Source organism: Puma concolor, chromosome B3, assembly GCF_028749965.1.
Source record: "Puma concolor isolate L17-30 chromosome B3, mPumCon1.1.hap2, whole genome shotgun sequence".
NCBI lineage: Eukaryota > Metazoa > Chordata > Mammalia > Carnivora > Felidae > Puma > Puma concolor.
Window position 1 is genome coordinate 99,092,635 of NC_141672.1, and position 26,659 is coordinate 99,119,293.

At 35.6% G+C, this 26,659-nt stretch overlaps 1 protein-coding gene across 5 annotated transcripts in view; it reads left to right on the forward strand.

Annotated features, from left to right (window-relative positions):
- UNC13C (unc-13 homolog C) overlaps window positions 1–26,659 on the forward strand; it is a 627,591-nt gene that overhangs the window by 408,995 nt on the left and 191,937 nt on the right. For all 5 annotated transcript variants that reach the window (XM_086710729.1, XM_086710726.1, XM_086710727.1 and 2 more), the window contains exon 21: window positions 378–511. In XM_086710729.1, the coding sequence (XP_086566855.1) occupies window positions 378–511 (134 nt within the window). The remainder of the gene's footprint in view (window positions 1–377; window positions 512–26,659) is intronic.

Sequence of the window (26,659 nt, forward strand, 5' to 3'; positions counted from 1 at the left end):
TATGCACATGCACACACCCCCCACACACCTTTGTACACACGGAAAACAACCTCCCTCCTTGGAAGAAGCCACATTAAAGGGATAATTTCTATAATAATAATTCCTGAGAATATGAGTTACAATTGAGAAAGAGCAACTTCCAGTCTAGAGCCAAAGAACTTAGAAATACAAGCCTACGCTCGCCATTGTGATTTTATCCATTGGGATGTCATTCAATGAAGAAAGGAAACCTGACTTTAAAAGCTTTGGTTCACATGACCTAAGAATTTTTCTGTAACCACTTTTCTCTGATCTGTCCATTTGACACTGATAAACTAAAGTCATACCATTTAACCTTTTTTTTTTTTTTTTTTAATGTTGCGTGACCTTGTGAGCAGAGTAAGAAACAAGACATTCCTCGGGAAGATCAGGGACCAACCACCAAGAATTTGGATTTTTGGCCCCAGCTTATTACACTGATGGTCACTATTATTGATGAGGATAAAACTGCCTACACACCTGTCCTGAATCAGTAAGTATGCTCTCTTGGAAATGAATGGATTTTATTCCACTAAAGTTAAGAAAACATAAAATATTTGAAGCATGGTTTATACTCTCATTAGAAAAGTTTGTTTTCCAAAATTAAATTTTCTAAAATTAAGCTATATAAAGCAGCATTTTTTATTTTTATTAGTAAATATCAATTCAGAGGTATTTTAAAATTTTAGTTCAAGACCGTTAGAATGAGATTCTTTGGATAGAGAGACAAATATTTCCCAGAATTTATTTTTATTTGATGTAGAAAAGTTTCTTCTTTCCTTTGATTCCTTTCATGACTATCTCATTATCTCAAAAAAGAAAAAAAACCCACAAAACTATCTCACTGCACTTCTCCCAAAACTAAAAAGAATGTCAAAATTATTAATTATATTTCATTGTGACTTGTAATAATAAAAATTTTTCAAAAGAAAGCTTGCTTTCAAAATAGTTAGATAACATGGATTTAATGCAATATTTAATGCTGTTTTTTAAAGTTTATTTATTTATTTTAAGAGACTGAGAATGCTCACCCTAGTGGAGGAGGAGCAGAGAGAGTGAGAGAGAGAATCCTAAGTAGGCTCTGTGCTTGGCAGCGCAGAACCCCATGTGGTCCTTAGTCTCAGAAACCATGAGATCATGACCTGAGCTGAGATCCGGAGTCAGAATCTTAACCGACTGACCCAGGTGCCCCAATGCAATATTTAGTAGAGTAAGTCCATTTTCTCGAATAACAATGCAAGCCTATGCCTCTATACATAGAATTTGTAAATTATGACCAGATAGACAAGGCAGATGAATTAAAACTCATGACTATTCTAGAATAGCAGATTCTAGAGGAGTCTAAAATTATCAACTCTTCAAAATGCCACTTGCTAGGAGACCTTGGGCAAATTATCTAATTTCCCTGAGTCTCAGTTTGCTCATATGTGAAATAAGGATGTATTACTAGATAATATCCAAGATGCTGTCCAACTTTAATGTTGCACATTTAGGATTTATTTTATGCCCAAATATTGAGGGCTATACAGAAAAAGCAAAGTAACAGCTAAGTCTACCAACAAGGCACTTGCAATATGATTAATGGAGAGTGTATACTGACATTTTGGTAATACCTGAAATGCTATGGGTAGCAGGAGTAGCAGAAATAGACAAATCATGAAGTAGAACATGAAGTAGAGTCAGACTTACTATAGAGAACTGGATTTATTGTTTCTCTATAATGGTCAAGACAGGGTCAAAAAGCTTACGTCGAATCCAATTGAAATTTCAATTACAGAAGAAATAAATTTATCCCAATTTTCATCTTTTCCTTGCTTCTTAACCACTGATTTTCATCTGTCCCACATTCCTCCTAATTGTGGAGAAATTGGTCCTCTTTGATATGCAACCATTATAGCATCATTAGGTTTGTCTTTATACTTCCTTCCCCTGTTCCCTATTATATTCTACCTGAAGACCACAGTGTTTGCTGCTCAATATCTATAGAGACTCTGTTTTATTTTCTTCTGATAGCTCAAGACTAGGTCTTGTCTTTTAATATATGACATACCTCTGCTCATCCTGGGGGCTTTATGGAACAGATATGTTTTCTCCTTTATTCTTTGGACTTTTTTTTTAAATATGAAATTTATTGTCAGATTGGTTTCCATACAACACCCAGTGCTCATCCCAACAGGAGTCCTCCTCAATGCACATCACCCACCCTCCCCACCCTCCCACCCCCCCCAACCCCCCCCACCATCAACCCTCAGTTTATTCTCCAGTTTTAAAAGTCTCTTATGGTTTGGCTCTCTCCCTTTCTAACTTTTTTTTTCCTTCCCCTCCTCCGTGGTCTTCTGTTAAGTCTCTCAGGATCCACATAAGAGTGAAAACATATGGTATCTGTCTTTCTCTGTATGACTTATTTCACTTAGCATAACACTGTCCAGTTCCATCCACATTGCTACAAAAGGCCATATTTCATTCTTTCTCATTGCCACGTAGTATTCCATTGTGTATATAAACCACAATTTCTTTATCCATTCATCAGTTGATGGACATTTAGGCTCTTTCCATAATTTGGCTATTGTTGAGAGTGCTGCTATAAACATTGGGGTACAAGTGCCCCTATGCGTCAGCACTCCTGTATCCCTTGGGTAAATTCCTAGCAGTGCTACTGCTGGGTCATAGGGTAGATCTATTTTTAATTTTTTGAGGAACCTCCACACTGTTTTTCAGAGCAGCTGCACCAGTTTGCATTCCCATCTTTGGGCCTTTTTTAAGACAGAGTAGATTTCCTAAAGATAGGGAGATCAATACTTGTTTCGTGCCCTTTAGTTGGGATATGCCATTTGGTAAATGAGTATTGAATAAAGAGAAACATCTGAGAAATGCTAATGAAAAGTTATATGAAAGATTCTATTTTTAATCAAAGAAATTCTTTACATTCACCAAATATCAGATATCCAGACATGACTAGTAAAAGATGCATCATAAAATCATGGAATTAATGAAAGTTTTCCAGAATTATTTTTAATCATGTACTAAGAAACATATTACAAATTTTTATTTGACTTTTTGAAACTGTATTAGAAGTAATGGAGGAAATACATTTAGTTATGGCACAAATAAATTTTAAATTATGAACTAAACAGTCTACTCAGTATAAAAAGGAGTAATGATACAAGGAAAGGAATGTCTTTCTTTTCCTTTATGTTTTTAATGTAGGGGTTTGGAATCAGTTTTTTTTTTTCTCCTATGAGACCCTAATCCTAAAAAACCTGAATGCCTTCCTATATTTGTAATCGATGTTTTATGGATGTAATTGTTCAGATTTTGAGGACGTTTTAAATATTTTTTGTTTACTAAGGATCATTCCATTTTGCTTCTTGTTTAACGTTTTAAGTGAACTTCTAATGAGTGAGATGTGGTCTTGGTGGCCAATGCGTTTGTAAAATTTGGTGAGATTTTCATTCACACCTGTTTCTTGATTTGCACAGGGTGTCATCACATTTAGGCTTCACTAATTATCTCCTTTGTTGGTTAAGGCTAGCACTGTTTCAGAAAGTGATGAGTCCAGACCACCTGGGTCAGGATCATGTGGTCTGCTAGTCAGGTATGCAGATTCTGAGCCTTATCTCAAATCTATGGATTCAAAATCTGAAGTTGGCACACAAGTCTGTAATATAAATAATATACCCTCATGTGCTCTATAGACACTAAAGTTTGAAGGCACAGTCAAATCTGAGACAGATGTTTCAGGCTAAAACAAGTTTCAGTTTTATTTTGAAGGCAAAGGTAAGTGAATACATGATATAAAAATATAGGGATATTTTTTGTCATTCAGTGTAATCTAAGGTTACTGATACAAATTTATAGAATGAAGCATTGTTATGACTTTGAAAAAATCATTGTAAGCTTTGGCTCATTCCAATTTTATGACAATTTATAATAATTATAGGATGAAACTTGAGAATAGGGTTTTATTTTGTATACTAATATAATTCCAGGCATGTATATTGGTTGAATGAATGAAGAAATTAAAGCAGGCCTGTATATGTAGTTGGCTTATGTTCTCTCTGTTCCTACTTTATTATTAATTGATGCACTGGAGTATTTGAGCAATATTTATTCACATTTTTTAATTTATTTTTTTTTAATGTTTTTATTTTTGAGAGAGAGAGAGAACATGAGCAGAAGAGGGACAGAGAGAGAGGGAGATACAGAATCTGTAGCAGGCTACAGGCTCTGAACTGTCAGCCCTGAGCCTGATATGGGGCTCGAACCCATGAACAACAACCACCCAGGCACCCTGAGCCACCCAGGCACCCCATATTTATTCACATTTTAAATTTTTATAGGGGTGCCTGGGTGGCTCAGTCAGTTAAGCGTCCGACTTCGTCTCAGGTCATGATCTCGCGGTCTGTGAGTTCCAGCCCCACGTCGGGCTCTGTGCTGACAGATCAGAGCCTGGAGCCTGTTTCAGATTCTGTACCTCTCTCTGTCTCTGCCCCTCCCCTGTTTATTCTCTGTTTCTCTCTGTCTCAAAAAGAAATAAACATTAATTTTTTTTTTTAATTTATGAAGTGGCTTTCTGAATGCTTATAGAAATTTCACTACTTTATTGAAACAGGAAACCATTAAGCAAAATATTTTCAGATCTTCTGGTGTGGTTCTCTTTCTCCCTTATTAACATATTTTTGAAGTATAACTGAATACAGTAAAACTGCACATGTTTGAAGTATACAGTTTAATAAGTTTTGACATATATGTCTAGCCAAAACACTCTCACCACAATCAAGATAATGAAGCTATCTAACACCCTAATAAGTTTCCATGTGACGTTTGTGACAAAGTAGCAATACTTTGTCTCCTTTTATTTATGAGTAATTTTCCACTATATTGATGTACCTCAAAATGCTCACCCATCCATTCATTTTTTAAGATTAGGGTTAGGGTCGCAATTTGAGATTTTTTTCCAGAATAGGTTGCTATGAATATTTGTTTACAAGTCTCTACAGAGACATCATCTTATCTTTATTTTAGGTCATGTGGTAGGTATATGTTTAGTATTTCTTAAAGTTGCCAAACTACTTTCCCAAGTGGTTGTACATTGCCAAAACTTAATATGGTTAGAATTTATATTTTAGCCATTCAGATAGGTGTATAGTAGTGTCTCATCGTGGTTTTAATTACACTTTCCTAAATACTGTGCTGACCATCATTTAATGTGCTTAATTGCAATCTATGTATTTTTGACGAAGATCAAAGATTTTTGAAGATGTTCAAAATATTTTTGCCCTTTCCAAATTGGGATGTTTATCTTTTTATTATTGAGTTATAGTGGGTCTTTACACGGAGTAAATAAGGGTCTACTGTCAGGTATAAATGTTGCAATATTTTTTCCTAGTTGGTGACTTTCTTTCTATTTTCTTACTAGTATCTTTTGAAGAAATTTTGAAAAATTTTGATGGGATAGTCCAATTTATAGATTTATCATTTGAGTTTTTTGTGTCCTATTTAAAAATCTTATAACACCCACAGGTCAAGCTGTAATACCACAGTTTTCTTCTAGATGTCTTACATTCAGGTCTATAATTCATTTCAAGTTATTTTTCGTATATGGTATGATATAGAGTTCAAGATTCTTTGGGATTTTCTTTGTATGCTTATCTTTCCAACTCCAAATGTTGGAGAATTTATCCTTTCTCCATTGAATTAATTTGGCAACTTTGTCCAAGATCAATTAAATATACTTGTGAGAGTCTAATTCTGTACTCCTATTGCATTGGTTTATTGATCCATATATCAGTTTAGTGATGATGAACTTCAGCTTTTGTTTATCTGGAAAACTCATTCAGTTCTGAAGGACAACATTGCCAAGTAGAGTATTTTTGTTTGGCTGCTGTATTTTTTTTTCCTTTCACCATTTTGGATATATCGTCTTCCTCCCTTCTGGGATTCAAAGTTTCCTCTGAAAATCCATTGATAGTCTTAGGGGTATCCTCCCTGTATAACAAGCTGTTTCTTTCTTCCTGCTTTTAAAACTCTCTTTTGTTTTTTTTCCTCTTTGTTTAAATTCTCACTTTGTTCATGCATTGATATCCTGACTTCAGTAAGCATCTTTAAACAATTATTTTGAACTCTGTATTAAGTAAATCACTTGCCACCATTTTATTAAAATCATTTTCTGGTGATTTCTCTTGCTTTTTGTGTGTTTCAAACATTCCCATTTCTTCATTTTCTTTCACTTTCTGTGTTGGTTTCTGCACATTAGATAAAACAGCAACCAGTCCCAGTCTTGACAGACTGGTCTCATTAGTCACCCCAGCCTGAGCTTCAGGTTGTCTCTCAAATTTTTATGAATGTCCAAGCCACCATCTTTGTTCTTTGTGGTTTCCATAGTTGAGAGTTTGCCAAGACTTGTCAATTTCCCAAAGGGAGGGGATAGCAAATGAAGGCTAATTAGAAGCTAGACCCTCAGGCAACTACTGGGAAAAAAATTTAATTAAGCCCTTTCAGAGAGAAACTGGAAAGTGGACATTTTTGCCTATTCCCTCTGCCCTGAGCCCCGGTGTATAGCCGTGGAGTTGGGGGAAGGGGTGTTCCTGCACCTGTTGTAAAGCTGCTTCTTTGTTTGCTATAGTCCTGCTATAGTCCTGCTTCTTTGTTTGCTATAGTCACTAATGCAAGCCCCGTTAGCTATCAGATATAGGTGATTTGAGGACCCATTCCTCTGGTGGCAGCCGTAACTTGGGGCACCAGTGGTACAGACAAACTCATTTTGGAGAAATACTGGTAATTTGGTCTTGTTGTTATAGCCAGCCAGAGGGATAACATCGGAGAAATGCCCACCAGCTCCACCAAACTCTGGGAAGGATCTCAGCCAACTCCTAGATGCATGCTAAGTTAAAGCTAGACCCCTAGGCTCATAAAATATGCAGTCTAGCCCTTTCCAGGAGAAGACTGGGAGATGGGCATTTTTGTGTTTTCTTTCTGGGCTGAACCTTGAGGGGATATCCACAGGGAGTGCTCACAAGCCCATTAATAACTTCTTATTTATTTACTATAATCCTGTGAGTCTTGAAGACATGAGCCTTCATTGGCTTTCAGAGCTAGGTGTTTTGAGGACCCATCCCACAGGTAGGAGTCCTTTTTTTAAAAAAATTTTTTTTAAAGAATTTATTTACTTTTTTTGAGAGAGATAGAGCAAGCTGGGAGGCGCAGAGAGAGAGAGAATCCCAAGCAGGCTCCACACTGACAGCACAGTGCCTGATGTGGGGCTCAAACTCATGAACCATGAGATCGTGACCTGAGCCAAAATCTAGAGTAAAGTTTAACCTACCAAGCCACCCAGGAGTGCCATCAGGTGGGAGTCTTAAAAGTTGAACTAGGTATGCATTTCAAACCCTTTGCTTCTTTGGAGAAGATGACAGTTGGGAGTTCCCTCTTGATTATATGGTGCTGTATCACGGGTGCAGTTTATGGCAACACTGCATCTAACCCTTTCCTACCCATTACAAACATGTTTGCTGCAGAAAAGGTAGGTGAATTAGGCAAAATGGATGAAGGGAGTGGAAAGTACAAGCTTCCTGTTTCAGAATGAATAAGTCATAGGAATAAAAGGCATAGCATAGAGAATATAGTCAGTAATATTTTAATAATGTTGTATGGTGATAGATGGTAGCTACACTTGTGAACATAGCATAATATGTGGACATGTTGAATCACCATGTTGTACACCTGAAACTAATGTAACATTGTGTGTCAACTATACTCAAGTAAAAAAATCAAACAATAAAAAATGTAAATTCTTACAAAAGTGTTTATCATTCTAAAAAGTAGAGAGACTATACAATGCAGCCTTGTACCATCACTCACATTCAGGAATAGCAAAGATTTTGTCATATTTTCTTCATATATACATGGAGGTTTTTTTTTCTTTGCTGAGTTATCTTAAGCAAAATGTCAAATATTATATCATTTCATCCCTACATACTTCACTATTCATCCCTAAAATTGATGGCTATTTTTTTGCATATCATAATGTCATTGTCACAACTAATAATATTACCAGTAATGCCAATATTACCTAAAAAAAGGCCTTTGGGGGGTGGGGGAATAGGTGGCTTAGTTGGTTTACTGACTCGATTTCAGCTCATATCATAATCTCACAGTTGTGAGATCAAGCCCAATCTCTCTCTCTCTCTCTCTCTCTCTCTCTCTCTCTCTCTCTCTCTCCCTCCAATCCCCCACCTCCTGCCTATGCCCCTCTCCCACTCACACACATGTGCTCACTCTCTCTCAAAAAAAATGCCTTTTTACATTTGATTTATTTTCTTCAGGATCCCAGTAAGGCTCACACACTACTTTTGGTAGTTAAGTGGCACAAATCTCTTTTATTCCAGCTCAGTTCCATTCACTTTTTGTTTATCCATGCCACTAATTTTTTACAGAAGCTAGCTGTTCTTTAGAACATTGCAAGTTATGGATCATTGTTTTTGCTTTTTTGTTATATTTAGCTTGTTCCTCCATATTTGATACTCCCCATCTTTGAACATTATCAGCTCTAAAAGCTCTTTAATCTTCTGTTTATTTATTTTTTTCAAGATACCTAACAGGTAACTCTGTGTACTTCATACCCCATCATATCAAGGATCCCATTAAGTCTGGTTGTTTCCCTTTTGGTGATGCTAAGACTTGTCTGTACTGGCAGTCTGATCCCTTCATTCCAAAGTTCTCTGTTGACCTCTCTTCTAATCCTTTTAATTATTTATGATGATTTCAGAATCAACTATTCTAGTAGGACTGTAAAATTGTGGTGTTATAATGTTATTCTTTCAATATTTACTATTTAGAATTTCTCTGTGAAGAACTTGCCTTCATTAACTAGGGCTATACTTACTTGATTACTCTGAAATAGAGTAAGGACAGGGAATATAATGCAAATACTTATTTTTTTCTTTTAGCTTAAAGATTTTTATTCCCATCTTTTATTTCCTGCTCTCTTTATTTTTATCATTTTCCATTAACATTCTCATTTAAATTTAACAAATATATATTGAGTACTCAATATTCATCAGGCACTATGCAAAGTTGGAGCCCCAAAAATTTAATTGGAAAGAGATATGTACAAAACTAAACATTGGTCTTCAATTGGCTAATCAACGTGCCTGCCATGTTAGAAGTCCTGGGATTAAATTCTTTCCCTCATTGTCCCTTGTTGAAATAATCTAATGAGAAAAACTTGGTTTGCTCTTTGTAATTTGACTTTGAGAAATGCAGAGAATGAGACAATTGACAAGGAGAATAGATATTAAAAGGTTACAGGTTTGGTGATATGTGTAGTAAGTGATCTAAAATTAAAAATAAATCAAAATGAGGTATAAGCGGAAGCCAGGAGATAAACATTGCTGAAAGGGAAGGAGGCAGATGTCAGCAAAAGAAGAGAAGGGATACCTGGAAAGAAATGATGAGAGTAGCAGAACCATGCTCTTGGTGGATCTCTTGAGTGAAGATCCCATCTGTGGTCACCTATTGCACTCCCCTGACTGCCTTCAACTCTGAAGCAGGTGCTTGTCCATGGTTCTACTGGTCATCGCTCCATCTGTTAAACCGAGTTCATCTTTCCTGGGGTTTTTGTATAATATGCCAGTGTACGTTATTAGTCTCATTTCTCATTATGAAAATTAGGCTTCTAAAAATTACCTGTTAGGGGTGCCTGGGTGGCGCAGTCGGTTAAGCGTCCGACTTCAGCCAGGTCACGATCTTGCGGTCCGTGAGTTCGAGCCCCGCGTCAGGCTCTGGGCTGATGGCTCAGAGCCTGGAGCCTGTTTCCGATTCTGTATCTCCCTCTCTCTCTGCCCCTCCCCCGTTCATGCTCTGTCTCTCTCTGTCCCAAGAATAAATAAACGTTGAAAAAAAAATTTTTTAAAAATAAAAATAAATAAATAAATAAATAAAAATTACCTGTTAATTATTGGTAGTTGACTTAGGTCGATGATCTTCATAAGCAAAGTAGCATAACCTGTTACGATATGACATGGAACAACACATGTTTTCCAGTGTAGTTGCAGTTACATTGCTGTTGAAGTGTAAAGGAATGCTTCGGCTTGAATTGTCAGAATATGAACAAACGCAAGCAGTCATTTCTGCAGACTAGGGTTTACAGTGGGAAGAATAGTCAGAAAATCCAAAAGTCTGAGCTCAAAGTACCTGACTAAAGGTCCAAAAGGAAACAAGCAATTTTGATAGTTTTTACCCATGGTAATTACAGCCAGTTGAAGTTTTTGTTGTTGTTGTTGTTGTTGTTATTGTTGTGTGTGTTTTTTTAATGTCTCACTTATTTTGGAGAGATAGAAAGAGAAAGACAGAGAATGAGTGGCGGAGGGGCAGAGACAGAGGGAGACACAGAATCCAAAACAGGCTCCAGGTTCTGAGATGTCAGCCCAGAGCCTGATGCAGGCTGGAACTCCTGAACCTCAAGATCATGACCAGAGTCAAAGTCAGATACTTAACCCAATGAGCCACCCAGGCACCCCTGTAGCCAGCTGGAATTTTAAAGCAGATCAGGTATTTCTCTGCAAATTTCCAAAATAATACATCTTCTGGAAAAATTAAGAATATTTTTCTAAGACGGGGTACTTGGGGGGCTCGGTTAAGCATCAGATTCTTCATTTCAGCTCAGGTCATGATCTCACAGTTTGTGAGATTGAGCAGTGGGTCACTTACAGCACAGAGTATGCTTGGGATTCTCCCTCCCCCTCTATCTCTGCCTCTGTCCTGCTCATGCTCTCTCTCCTGTCTCTTTGCATTTCTCAAAATAAATAAACATCAAAAAAAAATTAAGAATATTTTTCTTTTTTAATTTTTTTAACATTTACTTTTGAAAGAGAGAGAGAAAGCATAAGCAGGGAGGGGCAGGAGAAAGGGAGACACAGAATCCAAAGCAGGCTCCACGCCCTGAACCATCAGCACAGAGCCCGACGTGGGGCTTGAGCTCATGACCTGTGAGATCATGATCTGAGCGAAAGTCAGGTGATTATCTGACTGAGACACCCAGGTGCCCCTAAATACAATTTTTCTAAGAGCACTATTATACAGCTGCTTACTAAGAATTGTATTACTTCGATCTCTCATGAAGATTTCAATTTTCTACCCCCCTTCCTGCACATCATAGAGGAAAGAAAGGTTCATCTTGGATTTCCAAGGTTTATTATGCTTGCCAGATGATTTAGGCACCACTAGATATCTATATGTGCTAAGTACTATCATATAGGGAACTATAGGGAATTAACCGGAGCCAGGCACTATACTAATCATTTTTACAGTTTAATGTTTGAATTAATCCTAAACTCAATTTTAATGACATCAGTACTATTATCATCCCCAAATTACAGATGATGACACTGAAGCCCACAGAGGATAAGTAACTTTCTAGATCACACATCTAGTAAATGGCAGAACCAGAATGTAAGCACCTCTTTGATTCACAACAGGATGAACTTTAAGGAAAAGATGCTAGGAATAAAATGATGGGCATTAATCCTTCAATCCAACCCAAACATATCTGATGTTTTCATGATTAATCCGGATCTGGTCATGATAAACCTGTAACAATAATGACTCACTGATTCACAAAAAGTTCAAAGTGCAGGATATGCCATTTGGTACCAATTGCAATTGTGTATAAACCAATAAATAATGCATGCAATCTGTTATGTATCAGAGGAAAAATATTAATAAATAGTTTGTACTTAGTGGCATCCTCAGGAGAAATCATGATTTTTTTTCCCCCTCAGAATTCACTGTTTTAAAGAATTTTACTTCCTGAACAATTGAGATAGGTAAAAATGATCAATTTTTCTTTGTTGATTAGGTGCCAGAAATGTCAGAACTGAGGTCCACATTTAATAACTCTATAGAATAAAAAATAACACATTTTTTCAAGTTTATTTATTCTGAGAAAGAGAGAGACAGCATGCACACACGTAAGTGGGGGAGGGGCAGAGAGGGAGAGAATCCCAAGCAGGCTCCACGCTGCCAGCTTACAGCCCAATTCATGTCTCAAACCCAGAAACCGTGAGATCATGACCTGACCCAAATTTGGACACCCAACTGACTGAGCCATCCAGGTGCCCCTAAGAACATACATTTTGGTGGCTCAGTCAATTAAATGTCTGACTTTGGCTTAGGTCATGATCTCACGGTTTGTGAGTTCAGGCCCCACATCAGGCTCTATGCTGGCAGCTCAGAGCCTGGAGCCTTCTTCAAATTCTGTGTCTCCCTCTCTCGCTGCCCCTACCCCACACATGTGCGTGCTCTCTCTCTCAAAAAGAAGTAAACGCTAAAAGAAAAAGAGCATATATTTCTATGTCTAATCTAATGTATTTTATAACTTAATTTTTCCTTTAACTTGTCTACTTTCAAGTCAAATCTCATTGTATGTAGTAATTGTGTAAACTATCTTAATAGTTTTGAATGAGATGAATACATAAAAAGTAATAAGTAAAAATAAAAAGGACTATGTTTTTAAGTATGCAGAGATAAATGTGGTTTGAGTGGTTTAGACATACAATATTTTTGAGTGAGACAGACTGAGTCATGAGAACTTAGAAAAGTTTTGTAACATCTTTCAGACTGATATCCACATTTAAAAATTTGGGAGGGAAAAATTAAGACCTAGCACCAATATCAGGATTCAGGAGATAAGGCATATAAGGTAGTTAGCCCAGGGCATGGCATTGCCTAGATGCTCTACAGTGTGAATTCCCATCTCTTTTCTTCTGCCTCAGTCTCCTTGCCCCACAACTTGAATATGAGAACTTGCTCCCCTTCAGGTCTCTAACCTGGAGTCTTAGGTGTCACTTGAGAAACAATTACCTGAACTCGGTGAATCCCATTTATTACTTCCCCATGCCCATAGCCCAAGGTTGTAGGTGATTCTGACCATCTTCACCTCCTCTGCTGCTGCCAGGTGACATTTTCATTGCCTTACAAAATCTTGAGTTTAATCATTAACCTCGATCCATCTCTGATTTTTATTTTTCATGTTTAAATTAAATATGTATATAAAGATCTGAGTTTAGTAAAATAATGCCTTAGGTTGTAAATGTAAATAAAGAGAAAACAAAAACATGAAAGGGTAATTGGGTTTAAACGACATTGGTGATCTACTTGGTTTTGGTGCAGGAGAGTTTACAAAGGAAAAATTATCACCAAAGGAAAGGTTCAATTAGATGAGTTTGCACTCCAAATATTTAAGCTGGTTTTGATCCCTAACCACAGTGCTATGATATGTTTTAGTTCTTCTTTAATACAGCTTTAACTTGTAAGGCTACTTTATAATTTACTAGTAGAGTCTTGCTTAATCAGGTTCATTCTTCTTGGCTATTCCTTCAAGATAATGGCAGTTAATTGCACTAATGCATGTCAAGTATTCTTTTTTTTTCAATTTATTTAAATTCAAGTTAGTTAATATACAGTGTAGTATTGGTTTCAGGAGTAGAACCCAGTGATTCATCACTTTGTATAATACCCAGTGCTCATCCCAACAAGCGCCCTCTTTAAGGTGGTCGCCCACTTAGCCCATCCCCAACTCAACACCCCTCTAGCAATCCTCAGTTTGTTCTCTGTATTTAGAAGTCTCTTCTCATTTGCCTCCCTCTCTGTTTTTATCTTACTTTTGTTTCCCTTACTCTATGTTCATCTGTTTTGTTTCTTAAATTCCACATATGAGTGAAATTATATGATATTTGTCTTTCTCTGACTTATTTCACTTAGCCTAATACACTGGTTGGTTCCATCCACATTGTTGCAAATGGCAAGATTTTGTTTTTTTGGATCACCGTAAGTAGTATCCCATTGTATATACACCATATGTATTCTTAAATGGAAAACATATTAACAAAAGCTGAATTATTAGGATTTTTTTATAATGTGAAAAGAGCCCAGCAAACTAAATGTCTCTTAAATTATGAAGGTGATAATGAAGTTTCAGTTGTGTTCATGGCATGCAATAACAGAACCATTGCTTACTCATTTGTGACAAAGAATACTTTTTTTCAAAAACAAACTTTGCATATCAAAATAATACTTCACATTTAATGTATTCTAATCATATCTGTTGTGACTAATGAATGAATCCGTATTATCCAATTTGGCAGCAGTAGATTGTTTTTCTTATTTCACTAAGAGATTTGCAGATAATAAATTGGTTTATTAAATTGCTGTGTCTCATGGGATTCAAGATTTAAAGCATTTATGCTTTGTATTAATTGCTACAAATTAAAAACAGGAGACATTCACATAACATTGGAATAGATCAGTTATTTCATCAAACCTCCTTTTAGAAATAATAGACTAAGTTAAGCTGTAACTGCACTTAAAATTAAGAAGTAGAGCTGTACATTAGAGAATTGAATCTGTGTACAGCAAAATCTCACAGATGCAGACAGGTATGAGGAGGGCCAATTGTATTTTTAAAATATGAATAATGAAATATAAAAATGTAATGTGTCATCTTCTATATGTGTTTAACTTTCAAATGCATGTAATACTCACGAGCTTAGGAAATGGTTGTGGAAGTGGAAACCTCTTCCATACTGTTTGTTTCATAGTTTGGAATTTGTTTATAATTAGCATTTAAATCGTTAGAGTCCCCTTGTGATTTCTGAAGTTTATGAAACCAGATTACTCCTGTGAGTACATAAAAATTTCCCTCTGCAATCAAGTTCATTGCTATTAATCTTATTAACAACTTTTTTTTTTTCCTGGAGACTAAAAAGTACAAATTCAAATTTAAACTTCCATTTGGTTTCTATGATAATTTTGTTCACATTAGAAATCAGTGGAACTTAAATAATATTTTCCTTTATATCTCATTTACAGTTAAAATTTCATTACCATCAGCAAACATTTATTGAGTGTTTATGATGAGTCAGTGGCTGTACAAATTATTTACATGTAAAATATCATTTAATCTTCACCACATCCCTAGAAAAAGCCCTAAATTGTACATTTATTATTATCCCCATTTGACAGATGAGGACATTGAGTTTTAGAGATTATGCAATACTCCACTGGGTGAATTAGTCAAGTAGTAGAAGAGAAATCAAATATGTATCTTTTGGATTGTATTGAGGTGTAACCACTACATTTTGTTGTTGTGGATTGTGCAGAGGAAATAGCAAGAGCTGTGTTAAATTGTGGAAAAGAAGGTTCCAGATTGCATAGACTTCTTAGCCAGCCTTAAGAAAGGGCAGAAATTTTCAACTGTAGTTGAAATATGTCCACATATGTAGTTGCATATGTGGACAGAGTGAAAAAAAAGCATTTGGGGGAATATGATTATTTTGTGCCCCCTGGAAATAAAACCTAACCAGCAGTTACTTAGACCTCAATAAAATCTATTAGGAGACATCTGAGATGTCTCTTCTTTCACGCCAACAACAGATTTGCTTCTTCTGTCATATTTTGCTGATAGTTGGGAATTTTTCATCCTTTTTTTCTCTAGGTAGGTAGGAGCAAAGAAGTTGTTGTAGAAACTATTAGCTTTGCAGATTTTTTCACCAGGTTATATCTTGGCTTCTAGAAGTGTTTATATCATGTTAAATCATGTGGAGAGAATATATAATATACATACACGTGGTATATATACATAAACATATATAAATTAATATATATTATATTTAGAAGATTGTATAATATTGGGTAGTGAAGAGATTCTAAATGGAGAGGAATTGTCTTCTAATGCTAAACAAAATTAATCAAAGAAAAAATAAATACTATCAGTTTTGAACTATAAAACAAATGTCAATAAAATTATACTAAGTTAAATCTTATGTTATCAGTAAAATTATAGAATTTATATAGTAAAAGCACCATTCCTAACAGTAAGCGAGCTATAATGCAGTTTATAGTCATTGTACCCTTTGTCCTTGTCCTTCATAGCTAATATAGTGTTAATTCTGCCTTGAGTACAACAGAGGACTTTAGCAAGAGGTGATATTTGAACTGTGGTTTGAAGGAAGAAGGGGAAGTTATGATCAAATGGAAATTCAGGAGGAAAGAGAATAGATGGAGAAAATGGTCAGAAGATGTGGGATATCACAAATGTTGAGAAATTGTAAGTAATCTTGGCGGGTAGAGCATGGAAAATATTGGAGAGTAGAGATAGAAGTTGGGATGAAATCATCACTGGCCAAGAAAGTAACTTTAAATGAATTGATACTTTTATATGCTAATGAAGTGTAACAAGCAATTGGTGATTTTAAAACAGTGGTTTGAAATATTACAGTCTGTGTTCTTAAAGGTAACTGAGGTGGTAAATGTAGAAGTGTACTGGAAGACGGGGAAATGGAGGCAAATAGATAAACTAGTACAATTCTTGAGGCAAGTGAAGGTTAAGACTTGAATAAGGAATGTGACAGTAGAAATGGGGGTGGGACAGCAGATTTCACTGGTGTATCAAAGGAAGAATCCACAGAATTGTGGAAGGGAAAAGATGCTATAGATTGTGGCAGAGGTTGATGATGTAGTTTGCTATCTAGATTCAGGACTAAATAGTGTTGGTTTTTTTTATTATTATTTAACTAGATTATATATAATAAAAAGCCATAGAGGGGCCCCTGGGTGGCTCAGTGGGTTAAGTGTGATTTTGGCTCTTGATTTCACTCAGCTCATGATCTCATGGTTTGTGAGTTTGAGCTCTGCTTCGGGCTCTGTGTGGAGCCTGCTTCGAGTTCTCTGTCTCCTTCTCTCTCTGCCTCTCCCCTGCTCATGTGCGTGCACTCTCTCTCAAAATAAATGAACTTTAAAAATTAAAAGGAAGAGCCAGAGAAATATTTTGAAATGCACCATAGAGAAGTAGCAAAGTAAAATAAAAAAATATGGACATCAGAAGAACCTGTGTAACAAATAAATAAACAAGCTTTGAGGTTTTGTTTGTTGCTGTTTCTAGCATTGGATATCCATTATCTCCTTAGGTAATGGTAAGTATAACCAAATTTGAAACCAGTATATCATAATACACTGTTTAGTAAAACAACTTCTAGAACAGATATCAGAAAATATGTCAGACCTCAAAGATTGTTTTCTGCATAAAAATGGAGCTTAGCAAGGAGTACATCTTGAGATTTAAATTTAAAGAGGGACTGTTGTATAAAATATGAAGCTAATAATTTGAATTATAAATAATTTTAGGCAAAATTAATAGACTAATACAAAAAAGTCAAAATTAGCTATGAAGACATTTTCAATGCTTAGGAATTTTTGTTACTGTCATAAAAAAAAGAATGAAAAATATGGTTGAGAAGCTAAGTTCTATTTCTGACTCTGCCATTCATTTGTTTCATGTTTTAGGTCATATTTTTAAATCTCTAATGTTCTTGAGTCTAAAATGAATGTAATCAAAGCTAGCTTAGTATCTCTTAGTATAAAAATTTGTTGAATGTCTTCTCTTTATTGGAGAGATCATGAACTTGGGGTAATAGCTTCAGGCTCAAATCCTGACCACCAATCCCTCATTTTTTAAATAAGAATGTGAGAAAAAAAATGTTAATTACATATTTGGTAAAATTCCCATTAATTTTATTTCAAAAGAGAAATAATTGAAAAAAATTTTAGGATTACAAAAATAATCTTATTTAGCTTCATAGGATGGTGTAAAGCAGAAAATAAAAGTTGTCATCTTTATGCATCATTTTTGTGAAGATAATAAATGAACATAAGAACCCCCTCACCCAAACCTTACCAATTTTCAATAGCTGGGTGTATTTTTTTCCAACTAATGTTTTCTGCGCATATAAGCATAGGTATTCATTTAATAGTGTTTATTATATGCATATTACATATACAGGCATCAATATATTTTTTACAAAATATGGAATCATATTATGTATACTAATCTGTAATTTGCTTTGTTCACATAACACTACCTGCTAGGCATCTTTTTTGTCTCAATACAAGCAGATCTGTCTTATTCTTTTTGATAGTTACATAATATTCTGTCATTTCATACAACATCAGGATGATGCATCCCATAGAGGGGACTCCTGGGGTACAGGACAAAAGGGAATGGGAGTAACACAGATGTTGGAATTGCATACGATTTGGAAGCCTGTACAGAGTCACGAGATGACTTTTGAAAAACAGATTCAAACACGTCCGAAGTTTTTTCCCATTGTTTAATGTTTTCTAATCTGAATGTTTGCAATAAAAATTTTTCACTATTTTAATGAAAATTTCATTATTAGAAAGGTTGGACATCTCTTTTCCTAGGTTTAATAAGCTTTTGTGTTTTTCTTTTTAAATTGACCATTCATCCCATTAGCCACTTTTTTCTAATATTCATCTTTTTCCTGTAGATTTGTACCAGTTCCCTTTATATTAATATTATCCCTTTGCTCTTAATACATCTTGCATACGGGGCGCCTGGGTGGCGCAGTCGGTTAAGCGTCCGACTTCAGCCAGGTCACGATCTCGCGGTCCGTGAGTTCGAGCCCCGCGTCAGGCTCTGGGCTGATGGCTCGGAGCCTGGAGCCTGTTTCCGATTCTGTGTCTCCCTCTCTCTCTGCCCCTTCCCCGTTCATGCTCTGTCTCTCTCTGTCCCAAAAATAAATAAACGTTGAAAAAAAAAAAATTAAAAAAAAAAAAAAAATACATCTTGCATATATTTTTCTAATGTGTTGTTTTTATTTTAAATGGTTGTTTGGTTGGTTTAAGTTTTGCATCGTTGAGGATTTAATACTAATGATTTAATACTAATGATTAATGAAAAACACAAAGTTTTTCAACAGTGAAAATCAAACTTGACATAGATTGGTTCTACACTTGAGAAAATTCTGAGACAGTTAGTTTTTAGAATTTTTGTTTTGAAGTTATTTCATTGAAGCTTCCAAATTAAATGAAAATATATTTTAGAAATCACTTTTAGGGTTATTTCATGTGGTAATTATAACCATTAACTGGGGTACACAACTTCTTTCCTCCATTAACTGATGTTTTCTCTCCATGAATTTCTTATGATGTATGCACATGTTTAGTAGGAAAGTGTGTTGGATATGTGATGCCTCTCTCTCCTACAAGCATCAACTGATACACCGAGAGACAAAGACTGAGAACTTGAGAAGCTAGACAAAGAGTAGCAGCTGAAAAACAGAAAGGAGAATAATTGAAATTCAGGCCCTATGAAGTAGCGGGTCGAGGCGACCATCCAAGTCATACATATGGGGCTAGGAAGGGATACATGCTAGGAGTGAGCGTGAATAAAATACAGATCCAGTTTGAGTGAATTCAGTTCGTGAATGGAGAAAGGTCATCTCTCTCAAACCCTAAAATACAGCTGCCAGAAGAAACATGAATCCTTTCTGAAAAATACTAACATCATCCACAGACTTAAATTGTATAGACATCTTTCACAAGCAATGTCTTTCATTCAATCAAAAATAAGCAGGTATTATAAGAGATTAATATAATAGAATTTAGAGACTCACATATTATAATTTTGATTGATATATTAAGAAATTAAATAACACAATGAAAAAATTCAGCTCTGACCTTGAAACTACTGAAAGGATCAGAAAGAAATTCTAGAACTAAAAACTACAACAATGAAATTAATAATAATTTAGACCTAAGGAAAGAATTAGTAAACATGAAGATAGTACAGAAGAAAATAACCACAATGAAGTTCAAGGACACAAAAGATGTAAAATAAAGATGGTTTATAAAAGTTAACTATATGATGGGGTATAAAGTAAATCTCAACAAATTTCAAAAGAATGGAATCATTCAAAATGTGCTCTTTGACCTTAGTTTAATTAAGGAGAAAACAGCAACAAAAAGATATTAGGAAATCCAAATAGCTGAAGTTAAGAAATCAAGATTAGATAAATAACATATGGTTTCACTTACATGTGGAATCTAAAAAAAACAAAATGAACAAGCAAAAAGCAGAAACAGACTTATAAATACAGAGAATAAACTGATGGTTGCCAGAGGGGAGGGGTATGGGGTAATGGGCAAAATTGGTGATAGGGTGTGGGAGGCACAGACTTCCAGTTAGTGAGTGTATAAGTCACAGGGATGAAAGGTAAAGTATAGGAAATATAGTCAGTGATACTGGAATAGGGTTGTCTGGTGAACGTTGTGATCCATGGTGACAGTGAGCAGAGCAGAGCATAATGTAGGGAGATACTGAATCATTATGTTGTACACCTGAACATAACATAACATTATGCCAACAATACTTCAATAAAAAAAAGATATTACAACATTAAAATTGCATACATTCCAAAATAGAAAAAAAATCAAAATTAAAAATTTGAAATATTTTGATTGGATTAATATGAATATATAATATAATATTATTAGGATACAGCTAAATGCAGTTCCTGAAAGAAATTTATACCTTAAATACACATTAGATTGGAAAAAATCTCCCAAATTACTTATTTAAGTATCATTCTTAAGAATTTAAACAAGAAACAATTTATTAAACCTAAAGAAAATGGATGTTAGGAAATAATGAGCAAAAATTGATGAAATAAAAAACACATAGTGATGTAACTACTAACATTAAAATATAAAATATATTTATCACCCCCAAATTTCTTCACACTCCTTTATAGTCAACCCCTCTTTACACCCCAAGTCACTGGCAACCACTCATAAGTTTTCTCTCTGTATTTTTGCCTTTTCGATAATGTATTGGAATCATGGTATGTAGGCCTTTGACTATAGCTTTTTTCATTGAACATAATTCAATTGGTACTCATGTGCATTGTTACATGTATTGGTACTTTATTCCTTTTTATTGCTTAAAAAATTTCATTCTGTGAATCTGTCTCCATTGATTTATCCTTTCATTAGTTGAAGGACATTGATGTTGCAGTTTTAGGTGATTAAGAATTAAGCAATATGTACAGCTTTTGTTGCAAATATAGTTGCATTTCTCTTTGATAAATACCTAGAAGGAGACTATTAGTTAAACATATATCTACCTTTATAAGAAATTGCCAAATTGTTTTCCAATCTGATTCTAACATTTTGTCAGCAAAATGTATCCACACTCTAGCTCCTCTACAACGTTGCTAGCCTTTGGTATTGTCAGCTTTTGTTCTGTTTCTTTTGTTTTCAAGCTGTTCTAGTAGACATATAGTGGTATCACATTATAGTTTTAATTTGAAAGTACCTAAAGGCTAATGTTGAGCACATTGTCATGTGCTTATTTTTCATCTAATTACCTTCCTTGCTGAAGTGTCTTTGAAATCCTTTGCCCATTTTTTAAAATTATTGATATTAGAGACTAATTTATATATTCTGGGTAAAATTCCTTTATCATATATGTGTCTTGCAAACTGTTTTCTCCTATATTGTTGCATATCTTTTTATTTTCTCAACAGTACCTTCTAAAAAACAGATTTTAATTTTCATGAAGTCTAATTTATGAGCATGCTTTGAATTTTTTGCCTCACATCTAAGCAACCAGCCTAATGCAAACTCAGAAAGATTTTTTACTATTTCTTTTAGAAGTTTTATAGTTTAAGGTTTTATATTTAGGTAGGTATATTTATATTTAGGTAGGTGGTCCATTTTGAGGTAATTTTTTATATGTTGTGAAGTATGGGTCGAGGTCTTTTTATTTTTTTGCATATGGATATCCAGTTACCCTAGCACAACTTGTTGACGCTACCCTTTCCCTATTTAATTACCATAATATCTTACTGAAAATTAATTAACCTTGTATTTGAAGATAGGCTGTCCTAATTACTATATTTCATTGTAAGCTGTGAAGACATGGAGATGTAAATGTTCTGGGTTTTTTTAAATTATTTTTTAATATGAAATTTATTGTCAAATCAGTTTCCATACAACACCCAGGTGCCCATCCTCATCCCAACAGGTGCCCTCCTCAATGCCCATCACTGACCTTCCCCTCCCTCCTGCCCCCCATCAACCCTCAGTTTATTCTCATTTTTTAAGAGTCTCTTATGGTTTGGCTCCCTCCCTCTCTAACTTTTTTTACCCCCTTTCCCTCCCCCATGGTCTTCTGTTAAGTTTCTCAGGATCCACATAAGAGTGAAAACATAAGGTATCTGTCTTTCTCCGTATAACTTACTTCACTTAGCATAACACTGTCCAGTTCCACCCATGTTGCTACAAAAGGCCATATTTCATTCTTATTGTCACGTAGTATTCCATTGTGTATATAAACCACAATTTCTTTATCCATTCCTCAGTTGATGGACATTTAGGTTCTTTCCATAATTTGGCTATTGTTAAAAGTGCCGCTGTAAACATTGGGGTACAAATGCCCCCATACATCAGCACTTCTGTATCCCTTGGGTAAATTCCTAGCAGTGCTATTGCTGGGTCATAGGGTAGATCTATTTTTAATTTTTTGAGGAACCTCCACACTGTTTTCCAGAGCGGCTGCACCAGTTTGCATTCCCATCAACAGTGCAAGAGGGTTCCCGTTTCTTCATATCCTCTCCAGCCCTATAGTTTCCTGATTTGTTCATTTTAGCCACTCTGACTGGCATGAGGTGGTATCTCAGTGTGGTTTTGATTTGTATTTCCCTGATGAGGAGCGACGTTGAGCATCTTTTCATGTGCCTGTTGGCCATCTGGATGTCTTCTTTAGAGAAGTGTCTATTCATGTTTTCTGCCCATTTCTTCACTGGATTCTTTGTTTTTCAGGTGTGGAGTTTGGTGAGCTCTTTATAGATTTTGGATACTAGCCCTTTGTCCGATATGTCATTTGCAAATATCTTTTCCCATTCCGTTGGTTGCCTTTTAGTTTTGTTGATTGTTTCCTTTGCAGTGCAGAAGCTTTTTATCTTGAGGAAGTCCCAATAGTTCATTTTTGCTTTTAATTCCCTGGCCTTTGGGGATGTGTCAAGTAAGAAATTGGTGCAGCTGAATCAGAGAGGTTTTTTTTCTTCTTTCTCCTCTAGAGTTCTGGTGGTTTCCTGTCTCACATTCAGATCCTTTATCCATTTTTGAGTTTATTTTTGTGAATGGTGTAAGAAAGTCGTCTAGTTTCATACTTCTGCATGTTGCTGTCCAGTTCTCCCACCACCATTTGTTACAGAGTCTCTTTTTTCCGTTGGATATTCTTACCTGCTTTGTCAAAGATTAGTTGACCATACACCTGTGGGTCCAATTCTGGAGTCTCTATTCTATTCCATTGGTCTATGTGTCTGTTTTTGTGCCAATACCATGCTGTCTTGATGATTACAGCTTTGTAGTAGAGGCTAAAATCTGGGATCGTGATGCCTCCCACTTTGGTCTTCTTCTTTGATATTACTTTGGCTATTCGGGATCTTTTGTGGTTCCATACAAATTTTAGGATTGCTGGTTCTAGATTTGAGAAGAATGCTGGTGCAATTTTGATTGGGATTGCATTGAATGCATAGATTGCTTTGGGTAGTATTGACATTTTAACAATATTTATTCTTCCAATCCATGAGCATGGAATGTTTTTCTATTTCTTTGTATTTTCTTCAATTTCTTTCATAAGCTTCCTATAGTTTTCAGTTTACAGATCTCTTAGATCTTTGGTTAGGTTTATTCCTAGGTATTTTATGATTCTTGGTGCAATTGTGAATGGGACCAGTTTCTTTATTTGTCTTTCTGTTACTTCATTATTAGTCTATAAGAATGCAACTGATTTCTGTACATTGATTTTGTATCCTGCGACTTTGCTGAATTCATGTATCAGTTCTAGCAGACTTTTGGTGGAGTCTATCAGGTTTTCCATGTATAATATCATGCCATCTGCAAAAAGTGAAAGCTTGACTTCATCTTTGCCAATTTTGATGCCTTTGATTTCCTTTTGTTGTCTGATTGCTCTTGCTAGAACTTCCAACCCTATATTAAACAACAGCGGTGAGAGTGGACATCCCTGTCATGTTCCTGATCTCAGGGGGAAAGCTCTCAGTTTTTCCCCATTGAAGATGATGTTAGCTGTGGGCTTTTCATAAATGGTTTTTATGATGTTTAAGTATGTTCCTTCTATCCCGACTTTCTCGAGGGTTTTTATTAAGAAAGGATGCTGAATTTTGTCAAATGCTTTTTCTGTATCCATTGACAGGATCATATGGTTCTTATCTTTTCTTTTATTAATGTGATGTATCACATTGATTGCTTTGCAAATGTTGAACCAGCCCTTTAGCCCAGGAATGAATCCCACTTGATCATGGTGAATAATTCTTTTTATATGCTATTGAATTTAATTTGCTAGTATATTGTTGAGAATTTTTGCAGGCATATTCATCAGAGATATTGGCCTGTAGTTCTGTTTTTTTGTGTTTTTTTTTTGGGGGGGGGTCTCTATCTGGTTTGGGAATCAAAGTAATGCTGGCTTCATAGAATGAGTCTGGAAGTTTTCCTTCCCTTTCTATTTTTTGGAACAGCTTGAGGATAGGTATTATGTCTGCTTTAAATGTCTCATAGAATTCCCCAGGGAAGCCATCTGGCCCTGGACTCTTATTTTTTGGGAGATTTTTGATAACTGATTCAATTTCTTTGCTGGTTATGGGTCTGTTCAAGTTTTCTATTTCTTCCTGTTTGAGTTTTAGAAATGTGTGGGAGCTTAGGAATTTGTCCATTTCTTCCAGGTTGTCCAGTTTGTTGGCATATAATTTTTCATAGTATTCCCTGATAATTGCTTGTATTTCTGAGGGATTGGTTGTAATAAGTCCATTTTCATTCATGATTTTATCTATTTGGGTCATCTCCCTTTTTTTTTTGAGAAGCCTGGCTAGAGGTTTATCAATTTTATTTTTTTTCAAAAACCAACTCTTGGTTTCATTGATCTGCTCTACAGTTTTTTTCGATTCTATATTGTTTATTTCTGCTCTGATCTTTATTATTTCTCTTCTTCTGCTGGGTTTGGTGTGTCTTTGCTGTTCTGCTTCTATTTTCTTTAGGTGTGCTGTTAGATTTTGTATTTGGATTTTTCTTGTTTCTTGAGATAGGCCTGGATTGCAATGTATTTTCCTCTCAGGACTGCCTTCGCTGCATCCCAGAGTGTTTGGATCATTGTATTTTCATTTTCATTTGTTTCCATATATTTTTTAAATTTCTTCTCTAACTGTCTGGTTGACCCATTCCTTCTTTAGTAGGGTGTTCTTTAATCTCCATGCTTTTGGAGGTTTTCCAGACTTTTTCCTGTGGTTGATTTCAAGTTTCATAGCATTGTGGTCTGAAAGTGTGGATGGTATGATCTCACTTCTTTTACACTTATGAAGGGCTGTTTTGTGACCCAGTATGTGATCTCTCTTGGAGAATGTTCCATGTGCACTCGAGGAGAAAGTGTATTCTGCTGCTTTGGGATGCAGAGTTCTAAATATATCTGTCAAGTCCATCTGATCCAATGTATCATTCAGGGCCCTTGTTTCTTTATTGATCCTTTGTCTAGATGATCTATCTATTGTTGTAAGTGGGGTATTAAAGTCCCCTGCAATTACCACGTTGTTATCAATAAGGTTGCCTATGTTTGTGATTAATTGTTTTATATGTTTGGGGGCTCCCATATTCGGCACATAGACATTTATAATTGTTAGCTCTTCCTGATGGATAGACCCTGTAATTATTATATAATGCCCTTCTTCATCTCTTGTTACAGCCTTTAATTTAAAGTCTAGTTTGTCTGATATAAGTATGGCTACTCCAGCTTTCTTTTGACTTCCAGTAGTATGATAGATAGTTCTCCATCCCCTCACTTTGAATCTAAAGGTGTACTCGGGTCTAAAATGAGTCTCTGTAGACAACAAATAGATGGGTCTTGTTTTTTTTTTTTTTTTTTTTTTTTTTTTTCCATTCTGGTACCCTGTATCTTTTGGTTGGAGCATTTAGTCCCTTTACATTCAGTGTTATTATAGAAAGATATTGGTTTAGAGTCATTGTGAAGTCTGTAGGTTTCATGCTTGTAGTGATATCTCTGGTACTTTGTGGGACTTGCCACATTTCACTCACAGAATCCCCCTTAGGATCTCTTGCAGGGCTGGTTTAGTGGTGACGAATTCCTTCAGTTTTTGTTTGTTTGGGAAGACCTGTATCTCTCCTTCTATTCTGAATGACAGACTTGCTGGGTAAAGGATACTCGGCTGCATATTTTTTCTGTTCATCACATTGAAGATTTCCTGCCATTCCTTTTTGGCCTACCAAGTTTCAGTAGATAGGTCTGCTACCACTTTTATGTGTCTACCTTTGTAAGTTAGGGTTTTTTTATCCCTAGCTGCTTTCAGAATTTTCTCTTTATCCCTGTATTTTGCCAGTTTCACTATGACATGTCATGCAGAAGATTGATTCAAGTTATGTCTGAAGGGAGTTCTCTGTGCCTCTTGGATTTCAATGCCTTTTTTTCCCCCAAATCAGGGAAGTTCTCAGCTATGATTTATTTAAGTACACCTTCGGCCCCTTTCTCTCTCTTCTTCTTCTTCTGGAATTCCTATGATACGGATATTGTTCCCTTTGATTGCATCACTTAGTTCTCTAATTCTCCCCTTATACTCCTGGATTTTTTTTATCTCTCTTTTTCTCAGCTTCCTCTTTTTCCATAATTTTATCTTCTAATTCACCTATTCTCTACTCTGCCTCTTCAATCCGTGGTGTGGCTGCCTCTGTTTTATTTTGCTCCTCATTTATAGCATTT